General features: G+C 43.4%; 1 protein-coding gene across 1 annotated transcript in view; it reads left to right on the top strand.

The window, feature by feature from the left end:
• LOC125739779 (laminin subunit alpha-3-like) overlaps nucleotides 1-11,275 on the top strand; it is a 58,167-nt gene extending 46,892 nt beyond the window's left edge. The window contains 25 exon segments of the mRNA XM_049010232.1: nucleotides 45-186; nucleotides 603-702; nucleotides 966-1,082; nucleotides 1,347-1,514; nucleotides 1,644-1,792; nucleotides 1,986-2,192; nucleotides 2,325-2,473; nucleotides 2,565-2,727; nucleotides 2,870-2,997; nucleotides 3,102-3,252; nucleotides 3,444-3,551; nucleotides 3,672-3,823; nucleotides 3,908-4,025; nucleotides 4,131-4,271; nucleotides 4,423-4,553; nucleotides 4,807-4,944; nucleotides 5,268-5,400; nucleotides 7,598-7,725; nucleotides 8,703-8,880; nucleotides 9,094-9,246; nucleotides 9,560-9,725; nucleotides 9,928-10,061; nucleotides 10,145-10,238; nucleotides 10,555-10,674; nucleotides 10,788-11,275. Coding sequence (XP_048866189.1) covers nucleotides 45-186; nucleotides 603-702; nucleotides 966-1,082; nucleotides 1,347-1,514; nucleotides 1,644-1,792; nucleotides 1,986-2,192; nucleotides 2,325-2,473; nucleotides 2,565-2,727; nucleotides 2,870-2,997; nucleotides 3,102-3,252; nucleotides 3,444-3,551; nucleotides 3,672-3,823; nucleotides 3,908-4,025; nucleotides 4,131-4,271; nucleotides 4,423-4,553; nucleotides 4,807-4,944; nucleotides 5,268-5,400; nucleotides 7,598-7,725; nucleotides 8,703-8,880; nucleotides 9,094-9,246; nucleotides 9,560-9,725; nucleotides 9,928-10,061; nucleotides 10,145-10,238; nucleotides 10,555-10,674; nucleotides 10,788-10,930 — 3,511 coding nt within the window. The 3' untranslated portion in view covers nucleotides 10,931-11,275.
• The last annotated feature ends 1,465 nt before the right edge of the window (nucleotides 11,276-12,740 follow it).

The raw sequence follows: 12,740 nt of genomic DNA, 5'->3' as shown, positions 1-12,740 counted from the left end.
TGAACCCCACCCCCATCAATATTTGTCATGCTCCGCCCCCACAGGGCAGTGAGGAATGCCAGTAGGAGCTCGGGTGTGCGAGACGCCATCGATGCCATCGATGCATATAAGAATATCACAGAAGCAATCCAGGCTGCGGAGGAGGCCGCACGAAAGGCGAAGGATGCAGCTGATCAAGCCCTGAGGGTAAGCTGAGAGCCAGGGGGTCCCTATGATAGACCAGAACATTAAAGGACACCAATAACACTCTACGATAGGCCAACATCCAGGGACACGGTAGCCAACCGACCAAGTGAGCTCCCTTTCTCATAGTTTAGACATCGAGTTACATTATGGTATGAGATACAGGAATGTTTTTAGGAATATATTATGTACTGTTACACACCAACTTGGTTATTCCTTGTTTAGTGATGTAACTAGAAAATATGCAGCTAGCTAAGGCATTAAACTGTAAGCTACAGCAGCATTAGTGGTTTTGGGTAAAATCGACCGCTAAGAGGTCAAATATGGAACTAGCTGAACTACCACTTAGGGCCATACTGTGAGTCAAACATGTGATATGCTCAATTAATTTCGTCATCTTTGATTGATTGCTCTTGAAGGATGTGCTGCAGGAGGATCTGCCAAAGAAGGCCAAGGAGATGAAAGACAAGGGAGAAATGCTTCTGACCGAGGCTAAGGATGCAGAGAGGGACCTCGAAGGTGTTCATCACATTACGTAGTTCACTTTCTCCATGAATACTCTGACAATGCCGAGCATGTGTAGCACTCGTGTACAGCAAATTGTCTCCAGAGCAAAGATAGTTCTGATCCACTTATTCCTCATGTTCAGTTATTGATTCTTAGTACGTTAGTCCTCTCTAGGTTCTGTACTCCATTGCAAGCTTTAGGTTATTAGTGTCAAACACACAGAGGACTTGTACATTGTGCAATTTCTGTGCTGACGTCAGTTGGATGGCTCACAGGAATTAAGGACAAGCTGAACAACCAGAAGCAACAGCTAGACCGAGCAACAAAGAAAAAAGATGCACTGAATAAGGATCTTCTTGCTGCCCAAGATGAACTGGGCAAGATCAGACGTGGTAGGTGAAGTTCATGGAGAAATGTGTGCAAGCAAGGGTGCGACTATATTGGCTTTGCCTGGGGTGAATTCAGAGGAAACTTGAAATGGCAGCAGATCTTAAACCACAACTGAGGCACTACTATATGTCATCACAATGCAGAAAGGGTGATGCGATGCTGCAACCATTCATGCCAAGTATTATGTTAGTGGGAGCCTCTAAGTTTGATGGTGCCTGCAGTCACAGCCACATTGCCCTGTCTTGAGTCTCACTGTTGTATTTCAGACGACATTGGTGACATCATTAAAAATGCAAAGAGGACAACAGCTTCAGCCAATGACACAGCCAATGATGCACTTGACAAGCTCAAGAAACTCCAAAGTGAAATAGACAACATCACAGTCCCCAAAATTGATTCTTTTGATGATATACTGAATGACGTAGACCAATCGGGTAAGTGCCCAAACTGGCATTTCATCTTATATACCCCCAGCCAAAGTCTTGGTTCAAGTTTTTTTTGCAATAGAAACGCAGCTCTTTCCCTTTGAATGCTGGGTAACGGTGTTTTCGAACTGTATACAGTGAAGAACCTCAGCAGCACGATTCCATCGCTGCTGAACAAGATCTCCCAGGTGGAGAACCTGACCACCCAGCTGTCAACGACTAATGTGTCTGAGAACATCCGGAAGATCAAGGAGCTGATTGAGTTAGCCAGAGATGCTGCCAACCGGGTGAGCCCCCCAATCTTCGAAAATCACTCACATCATCACATTGAACGCGTCTCTATCCTTCTGTTTTCCTTTCCTTCTATTTATTTGGATAAAGTAAGTGGAATAAACATAGGAATAATGTCTTTATGTTAACCCTTCATTATGTGAAGTGGGGGGGGGTGTTCCAGGTTGAGAGTAACCATATCCTTCGCAGGTTGTTGTCCCCATGAACTTCAATGGGGACGGATACGTGGAACTGCGCTCGCCTTCTGACCTGGAGGACCTGAGGGCCTACACCTCCCTGTCGCTGTCCCTCCAGCGGCCCAAAAGCGGAGACTCTGGACGGGGTGATGATCGCCGCCGGCGACGACAGATCCCTGACACCGAGGACATGTTTGTGCTGTACCTCGGCAACAAGAACGTGAGTTCCCTCCTCCTCTCTTGCATTTTCAAGGCATTTTCACTGAATTCAGTGGTAACACTACTGCACAAGCTACCTATGCAGGGATAACTGCTCAACCAAGCTTTTCAATGTACCCCAACCCCACCACAGTCCACCAAGAACTACATGGGAATGTTTCTGAGAAACAACGAGCTGATCTACATCTACAAGCTGAATGACCGTGTGCACGAGATCAATTCCTTTAGCATCACCCAATCTGACCCAGAGGTGGCCACCTTTGACAAGATTGACTTACGCAGGTACTTGATGGCACCCGTTAGTCCATGCAAAGTGGCTTTTGCTGATTCTCTGTGATACTGATCTTTCTTCTCCTTCATATTTCTTCCCAAGAATATATGAAGATGCTCAGCTGACCATTACAAAGCCGTCAAAACCAAACAGTCCTGAGCCACCAGTATCCGCGATGGAGAACGGAGATCCCGCGCACAACTTGTTTGATGTGGATCCAAGTGATGTTGTCTTCTACGTTGGTGGATACCCTGATGACTTCAACGTGAGTATCCTCTGTGTCTTGCTCCCTCTGCCACTCTGCACGCCTTTCGATCTTGCAATTTGTAATAAAAAACAACAGCGACAAGAGCACAGTCTGTGAAATGAGGAAACATGTTAGTGACATTTCAAAATATTTTCTTCAGCCACCAGAACTCTTACGTTTGCCCAAATACCAAGGCTGCATTGAGCTGTCTACCTTCAATGAGAAATTCATCAGCCTGTACAACTTCAAGAATGCCTTCAGAGTAAACCAGAAGGCACCGTGTAAGAGGTAGGCCAGACCAGACTAGGCCACTCAGTCTGTTTGGACAGTCAGCACCACCTTCCTGGAGTCATTTTCTGCTTTTGAATAACAATGGTTTGCTTTCTTTCAAGGCAATCCCAGTCATCGGTGTCTTACTACTTTGAAGGCACGGGCTACGCAAGTGTAAATATCTCAGATAAATCTACAGAGAAAACTCTCCGATTAAGTCAAAATATCTACACCCGATCGGAGAATGCACTGCTGCTGTACCTTGGAAATGAGGTATGTCCCGCAAAGGCAGACACAGGCTAATTGCATTTTCATTTTATTGAGCTATCATCAAAATATGACAGATAAGCTAGCTCACTTAACGAACTGATGTATAAAATGTATTGACATTACGTGCTTCATTGTGAATTATCTTGCAGTTCAGTGGTAGTAAAATGTTTTACTCAAATCTTTTTTGTGGCTAGGACTCTTACTACAGTATTAGTGTGGAACAAGGCTATGCCGTGTTTAGGGGGCGTGAAGGAAACAAGATTTTGCCAACAGTGACAAGCCAAGAAAAGATAATTCCTCTGGTAAGAAGATTTGCTGAATAATTCTGTTTTAATAAATAAATATTTTCATTGGCAAAGCCAAGGTGCTGAAAGATGAATATATTCAGTCTATTCTATGTTTTGTCTTTCATTCCTTGATAGGACGAGAACAGTGAGATCTCCTTGGTCCTTTTAACAAATTTCAGATCAGTTCTTGTTGTGAAAAATAAAGCGATATTGAATAACCTGATGATTAATCAAGGAGTGTATCAGAAGTATTATATTGGTGGCCTGCCTTCATCATTGAGAGAAAGGTAAATGGGTTCCACTTCCCTCTTTACTTTGGTGAAGCATCTTATGAAGCCGAGATGATTCATTGTGCATGTGTGCTTCTTCAGAGATAACATCACCATTCAGCCATTGAAGGGATGCGTGAAGAAAATCAAGGTGAACAGTAACTCAGAGGTGTTTGATGAAGAAGTCGGCATCAGCCAGGGCTGTCCTACAGAATTTTTCGTGAGTCTGCAATCACAGCTGGACCCTGAACTCAGTTCTGGGGTGCGGAGGGTAACCTCATTTTATGGTCTGCTCTTGACATTTCCTTCTTGCCCTTGACCTCAGGCCGCACGCAAAGCTGAGTTTAGCCTCGGGAGCTCACTGTCCAGTCCGCTGCCGGGCTTCCAGCTAGCAGATGGCATGACAGTGTCCCTGGGCTTCCGGAGCACTGAAGGCCAAGGTCTCCTGCTGAAGAAGAGCGAGGAGGTAAGACTATCTCCTCACTCCAAATCGATTCCAGCCATACATTTCATTTTGAAATAGTTTCACTATGAATCCTTAAGAAAGATTTTTTTTGGTCTTTATTTGTAAATGTGCTTTCAGTCAGCTGATTGTTCTTTTTTTTTTGTTTTGAAAGGTCGATGGACTCGAACTGTCCCTGGCTGATGGCTTTGTGAACCTGAGGTTCAATGGCAAACTTTGGAAGTCACATAAAACGTATAATGACGGCAAATGGCACTATGTGACAGCCATGAGGAAGGGAGATAGGTGGGTTACCTCACCTCCTAATTAACACATAGAAGAAATGTGATTAAAAAGATCCTCGTGGAACTGATGAGGCGGAAAGCCTCGTTCTCATTTTATATTCTTACGTTTGACCAACATTTTACGCTTTTCATCCCTTTGAAGTGTTTTCATAACAGTACCTGTTTCATGTACTTGAACTCATCATGCCACCTACTATACTTTTATGTCAACCATTCAAATCGAGCTTGACTTGTCAATCACTCCCATTCGACAGGTTGGACCTGTGGGTTGACGAGGATGATGATGGTGAAGAGCAGTCATCCTCATCATCGCCAGTCAACATAGATGGAGGCGACGTCATCCTGGCGAAGGATACGTTCAAAGGCTGCATTACAAACCTCTACACAAGGAGGTCATTACACAGTCTCACTCTTTATGGTGTTGACTAAGACCGTATTGAGATGTTTCTTCTTTTGACCAAAATCCTTCTCAGCGTAGATGTCTGTATTTCTATACGACTGAAAACACTGACAATGTCCTTCGAAGGACTTGAACGTATATCCTTCTGGGCGACCTTTCTAATGAGATGGAAAATAGAATTGCTGTGCATTCTGGGTAATGATGGACATCTGCATGCAGCTGGTTTGCTTTGTGCAGATCATACCCATGACTGGTACCCATGACTGTAGTTATCGGAAGTTGAGTGTTGACTGTTGCGCATCTTGTCTGTTGCAGGGAGAGCAACCAGTATAGGCCAGAAGACCTGACAGAATTCCAAAAAGGCGGGGATGTTTTGCTGGACGTGTGCAGTGCTGAACACCCACCCCGGCTGATGCTGGCCAGGCAGAACAGCACCACCAGCTTGCCGGTAGGTGACCTAGTCATAAGAACTGTAATTACTCAAGCTCAGATTTACGATCTTCTTTGATGTTTCTCATCATCCTCTCAACATTGGAAGGCTTCAGTCTGGCTTCCATTTCATGCATTTGTAGACATCCACTATGATGCAGAAATTCCTCTGATGCCTAGTGCTGTACGCCGGACAGTCTCATTATGGGGTTATTGCAGTGCATTTGACCTTTAACCTCTCTAGGTGTTGCCATCATTGTTGAATGTGAGTCCCGTGTGAATTCAGCATTAACGTCTTCCGATGATGCTTTGCTTCCAGAGCTGAAGAAAAGGAACAGGAAAAGCCAAAGACGGCAAAGGAGGATTAAGGAGGATTAATGTGGAAATTTCGGCCTCATCATTTTCTGTTATTGTCTGATGATCTTTGCTAAAACGGTTCCCCGGAGGGAGAAAATAAAATGCAGTTTCCCCACATATTTAATATTTACTTGCATTAACATGAGTTAATATGCATCTGTCACTTGCGATTGTTCTGTTTATCAAAAGCTTACAGAAAAGTTAAACATTTTACGAATGAACTGCACTCTTAAGCAGTCTAATTAATTGAATCTGTTCTGTTATTAGAACATAACAAATAAATGTATCATTTGAATTTAGTCATTGTGGGCCTGTGTGCATTGTCCCATACTCTCCTCTTCCCCACTGTCCTGTCTAAGTCAGATCCTGCAAAATTTAATCCTCCCAATAAAACAGTAACAAGATGTGTACACAGCATCCTCTGTGAGGACAAACATGCTCAAAACTGCACTTATACATCAAGCACAAAATTCTCACCCCTAACTCCAACGTCCCAAAATCACTTATATTCTACATGGACACTTCACATTTGTATATGTGTGTTTTTGTGTATAATTTACTATCTATACTTCCAACCCCAGAAAAAAAAACCTTTTAGTGTGAATTATTCAACAAATTATTTCAATGGGAAATAAATCAATGTTTGGACTTCAATAATATTTTGAAAACATGTTTGCGTGTTGAGCTGATAAACAGAGGCAGCCAGTGTCATGATAGTTAAATTAATATGATCTTTCATTCACATCGATTGACCAGGTTAACCGTGGTAAATCAGTAGAAATGGAAGGAGTCACATTAGTGTTGTGCCTAGTTCATAGCCACGCCCAGTATTTCCAGTCCCATTCTGTCTCATTTTGGCCAATCAATCATCATTGTGCCTTGTGGCTGTCTGACAGTGGCACGGTGTGGCTTCCAAGGTGTGAACGGCCCACCCACACTGAAAACCCATTTTTCACCCTCACCCACTAACCAATAATGAAACCATATCGAAAGACCAGCGTATGCTCATATGATGTCAGAGTATGGTCATATGATGTCAGAGTGATCATATGATGTCAGAGTAAGGTCATATGATGTCATAGTATGGTTAGTTAATGTCAGAGTATGGTCAGAGGTTGTGAGGCAGAGTTACTAAGGCTTCCTCAAGCTTTAATCACAGCCTTTTTGATTTCCCATATATATATATTTTTGATTTTCCATAAATTGATTCCTTATTCTGGACAGGATATCGAAGTCTCAAAGCCATTTACCTACCCTGTTTACATACAAATCACCCAAAATTTATTTCGCATTTCCCACTCACACCGAGACTGCACATGTGCACCTTAAAAAAATGGCCAAACTGTAGCCAAACAAGAGAGCAAAGAAACAGAAATAATCAGATAACTGAAAAAGTTGTCAGAAATAATCTGTATAGCACTCTCATACCATACTAACCAGCTATGAAATGTCCTGTACATGATAATTAGCACATGAAAACTGTGTCTATATCGATTCGGTATTAAGAACAATGTAGTTGGTCCTGGGCAAATAGTGCTCTCTCCCATGATGCACTGCAGCCAAAATGTGAAACAGTAAGCCATGGTCTATGATGGCGCTCCAAAGTCAGGGGAGGGAAGAACCAGAAAGATCTGCCGTGCCTCCACAGTGTTGACCCTTAACTACCCTCAAGCATTCCTCTCCTCCATCACCTGTCCTTGGCTTATTGTGAATTTAAATTTGTCTCCTCAGTGCCACCTAGTGGTGTGGTCATCACTGCTTTTTAAAATCCTGCCCGTCTCATCCCTCATTCCGTGGACGTCCTCCTCTTTCCCCCAGCTAATGGAGCACCGTCTATCCCATATCTGTGTGTTTAACAGACTCAGGAGCCCGCAGATGGGACCTCCTCTGGCTGCAGGATGCCCACAGCCATCCAGCATGCCCACCAGCTTGGAGGACCTGCCAGCTACTTAAACTACAGCCTCACCCCACAGATGCTCCTGAACCGGTTAGCCGTCATTATTCAGTGGACACGACCCCACAACATACAAGAATTTTACTTTCTAAAAACGACACAGTCATCACAATTTAATTACATAAACCCAATTTTTCTTCAGAGCTCAGGTTCGTACAGTGGCTCTCAATCCTGTTCTTGGCAGCCCCCCCCCCCCCCCCCCCAGCCAGAATCTTTTTATTCCAACCTACACTGTTTTCAACTTGCCACATCAATTATTAGCTTAGTAAGGACCATATGAGGCTGATTAATGTAGGGATGGAATGAAAATATTTTGGCGGGGGGGGCACCAGAACTAGGATTGAGAAAGTGGCAGGTTCAGGTGCAGAATGTACAAACCTTGGTCTGGATTTGTACTTTCTGGATGTGACGTTTAAACCCCTGGATAATAATATTAATTAATAATATAGCGGACCCCCAAAGATAATACAAACATCCAGACAGGAAAAAATTACATTACTGACCATTACCCCCCAAATACAGCCAGGAGGCAGTCAGGAGTTCAGTGAGTAGATCAGACTTTTCTCAAAGGGTTTCCCATGTTTGGTTTTCAACCTGTAACTGATGGTCAGATGAGCTTTGAAACAGATCTATTGGGTTTGGGTGCAGTGGAGAACTGAGCCAAACTGAACGGAACCTGAATTGAAGTTCAGTTCCATCTTGTCCCTGGTCTCACAAGCCGAGGCCTGGACCTTCATCAGTTGTCATGTTTCTAGACAGAATACAGCTGAAATCATTGTCTTTCAGTCATATGTGGGAGCAGGGAACACCAAAGTTAAAACACAAAACATTTATGTATAAGTAAAACTGGCATGAGTGGTGGGGGGGGGTCCCATTGATAGATTTTGCCAGCTGAAGGGGTGGGGATTTCACCCTCAGAAACATGGGGTTCTAGGTGAAGCCTGTTAATGTGTTCTGGAGTTCTGGAGGAAGTCTGAAGCAGGTACTTCTACCGTCTTACTGCATCACAGGCCTCAGTTCTCCCTGGACATGCGGACCCGGTCAGCGGATGGGGTGCTGTTCTATGTGGGCGGCCCACATCAAAAGTCCTTCGTCACTCTTTGTGTGGTGGGCGGCAGGATCCGGCTGGTCATTGGAGGGAGGAGTGTCTTCAACAGGGAGAAGTTCAACAATGGGAAATGGCACACAGTAAGAATCCATGGAACACTTATAGAACCCAACCGAGTATGAATGCAGAAGCGTGCTATCAATGACAATTAAGATAATGTGGGTTTGCGCATGTGGTAATTGAAATTGAAAACATACAACCAGATCAAATCTTCACTGACTTATTCCAGCATTCAGTCATTTCAGCATTATGCGTGGCAGTTGACTGACCATTCATTCATGGGTGCAACTCAGATCACGTTTGGCTGGGGGGCTGGAAACTTCCGCCTGGTTGTGGATGGGCTTCACATCAAAGAAGGGCAACTACTCCTCAATGACCGACTCTCGGACCTGCAGCCGCACATCTTCCTAGGCAGCGTGCCAGCATCCATACTCTCCAGGCATCAGGTAGCGAGGTTCCACCGTCCAGTAGCCGTAAAGAACGTGAAATTGTCTAATGTGAGAAACTTGAATGGATTTGTTGATTTCAGCCACATAGTCAGCTAAACACAAGTTCACTCTCTCGTTCTCCACTCACTACTTACCACAAAACCTCCCTCTTATTCAGCCTTTTAGTAGATTTCCTGCTCCCAAGTAAATGACCGAATATCTTCAATACGTGTCCCTTTCTCTTTTGCTCTTGCCTCCAGGTCAATTGCAATAGTTTACAATTTGCATGAGATTTATTCATTGACAGTGTTTGGCACCCTGCTTGTTTCAGTGGAAGTCCCTCCCCAGCGAGAGTGTGATTGGATGCATCCGTAACTTCAAGCTAAATGGTCAACCAATGGAAGGACCTGCTGTTAATCATGGGGTGGCACCTTGCTTTGATGGACCATTCGAAAGCGGAGCCTACTTCTCAGGACATGGGAGCTATGCTGTTATAGGTGACGTAGTGCTTCTCAGTTTGGGATCCAGTGTTGTCTGACTTTTATCACTGAATAGAGCAATAGTCAAATACTTTCTAATCAATAGTGGATTGGTTCAAGCAGTTTGTGATTTAAATTTGAAAGATTTTAAGATTTTATAGTTTCTGTTTAATTGTAGGGATGGTAAGCCTCCACTTGACTGTGGTTGGATGTTTTACAGAGAACTCCTTCGTCGTGGGCGTCAGCTTTGAGCTTGTGTTCGAGATTCGACCCAGAAACCTGACAGGACTCCTCTTCCACGTGGGTGGGTCTCACGAGGGACATCATTTGACCCTTTTCATGAGGAATGGGCAGGTAAGTCCATCTGTCTGGTCTAGCGTCGATGCTTCTGAAACGTGCCACATTCATACCACATCGTTTCCTCTGCTGTCTCCCAGGTGGTGGTCCAGGTGGACAACGGAGAGGGGGTTTTCAGTGTTACTATCACACCACAGCAGCCCCTCTGTGATGACACCTTCCACCGCGTAGCAGGTGAGCGCTGACCTCCAGATGGCCCTGTTCAGCACTGTGGTACCAAGCTGTTACCGCTGCAATTGGGTCTTATTCTGCCAGTTTTGTGAAGGACACCGAACCCCTAGAGAGTGTACAGACTCCATTGTTTTATTTAGCACCTGCATCTCAACACGTAGAGCATTGTGCTAAGAATCCAGTGGTTGTGTGTTCCAATCCCAGGAAGTACAACAATTCCCCTAGAAAAAAGCTTAAAATAAATGTCTTTCTTAATGAGATGTTTATCTTCAACATTGTGTGGAAAAAGAATGTTCAATCCACTTTTTCGTCCCGTCAGTGATCAAGCGAAACAATGTTGTCCAGCTGGACGTGGATACTGAGGGCAGCTATACAGTGGGACCCCCCTTATCTTCATATACCAATACAAGTGGTCCCCTCTTTGTTGGAGGCCTTCCAGGTACCGTTTTCCCTACATATCGCCTTCAGTCTGCCCTCAGATGTATTGTCATGGACATTTGGGTGGCGGCCATATTTAAATGTTAACCATTTCTCATTTCTTCACTAATACAGGGACTCTTCCACGTCCAGTGATCTTCATAGCACCTTTCACTGGCTGTCTGCAGAGAGTCATCATAAATGGGAGGCGGGTGTCCTTCGACAAAATCTCCCAAGTTTTTGGCCCTGTCAACCTTAGGGAATGTCCAGCGAGATGAGTGAACCGGCCTACTGTAGTCTAATGACTACATCACCTAATTTAAAGGTTCCTAAGCATGAATTTTATGCCAAGGACTGTCATGATTATTTATTTTTGGACAAAAAAAAATCAGCTTTGATCAACTGCAATTTGAATATACTCTCACGTTGTGCAATCCTTTTATATTCTTGACTACATACTTGTGTTAAGTTCCATGGAACAACTGTGTAAATATTAAGTGCAGTGGTCAGTTGCTGTTTGCGTGGAAGCCTCGTTCCTTCTTCCCTTGAAAGAAGGAAGTGTGTGGGTTTTCGTATTGTTGTGCAATATTTCTTGCCTGATTAAACTTTTCTACAAAATTGCACCGCTCCTAGTAGCCACCAGATGGCACTGCAGTGATTTTTATCTTCCAGAAACCCTCATGTACTTGTGGTGGAGTATTATACTGAAACATATATATATATATACTGTATATGGTAGTCTTTCCAAAACTTTGAGTAAATACTCTATCTACCCAATGGGTAGGATACTTCATCCTCAAATGTGATGTTGAGTGAAAATAAGATCCATGCTTATTAATTTCTTATCGATGTACGTTTTGTTTTTACTGATTTTTATTTCAGACGTTCTTGCTGCTCGAAATAATACCAAGATCATCTGCCCACCAGAATATATTTATAGACTCAAGTGCTATATATAAATAATTCTTAATAATACCGCTGATTCTTTTGTTTTACGTTTTACTGTTTTTGGTTATATCAAGGTGATTAATGTCTTTAGGACTTTAAGATTCACAGGAATGAAGCAGTCGATCGTAGGACAATGGAAACGAGCAAAGTATCTGCATTACAAAATGGCCATGCGTTAGAGGATAGACGCGCATATGGCCAGGGCAGGGAATAGGAGAGGAGCGAGCCGGAAGTCAGTAATGCAAAGTCTCACAGCCTGGGGTGGCGTCAAGGCGAGCACTCGGTCCTCCATCCAGACCTATCAACAATGTTCTGTACAATCTGGGAATGTCCAGGCATGGAATCAGGCCAGGTTGGAAGCTGTTCTGTGGAAGTTTGCAGCCCGGGAATGCCTGGGTAGGCTGGAGCCAGCTTGACACTGCCTCAGCAGTGCTCATTAGGTTAATATAGACCTGATAGTGTGTATGTATTGTTTCAGAATGTAGCATTGTAGCGGTAGAGACAGAGCGCAACGAGTCATACTCTGAAAACTTTTTAAGATTCTGCAGCGGCTTTGTGTTGGTGGAAAAGAGGCACATATAACTGTGTTTTTAAGTACCTCTGTAAGGCGTAATGATACAGCCGATATGAAATACCTAGTGCGGTTATGATAACAGCAGTCACGCGACGCCTCTTGTCCAATCAGATTTCTTGGTCGAAACTAATTGTTGTATAATGTTGGTTAATTAGTATTAATTATTACGACCATTTTAATGAATGGCTTTAATGAACCAATTTAAATGCTTCGGGTCCGATCCCAGGATGTCCTGTGTGGTAGTATGGTAAATTATGGAAAATTAACAGCATTCAAATGCGCCGAAAATGATACAGTGGGTTCTTCAATATAAAGACAAGCCTATATTTATGAAATAGTACGTTTATGAACAGTAAATTTTCATTTGCATAATACAAACTTAAAACCGTATTTAAGGCTGAACCAAAACTGCATACTACTACCACGATTATTATTATTATTATTATTATCCATCCATCCATTTTCCAAACCGCTTATCCTACTGGGTCGCGGGGTATTATTATTATTATTATTATTATTATTATTATTATTATTAAGGCGGAGAAGGCATAAAGTATCGATGGGCA

This window comes from Brienomyrus brachyistius, chromosome 4 (genome assembly GCF_023856365.1).
Source record: "Brienomyrus brachyistius isolate T26 chromosome 4, BBRACH_0.4, whole genome shotgun sequence".
In the NCBI taxonomy this organism is placed as follows: Eukaryota; Metazoa; Chordata; class Actinopteri; order Osteoglossiformes; family Mormyridae; genus Brienomyrus; species Brienomyrus brachyistius.
Note: the sequence above shows the minus strand (reverse complement) of the source record. Positions and strands in the feature narration are given on the sequence as shown.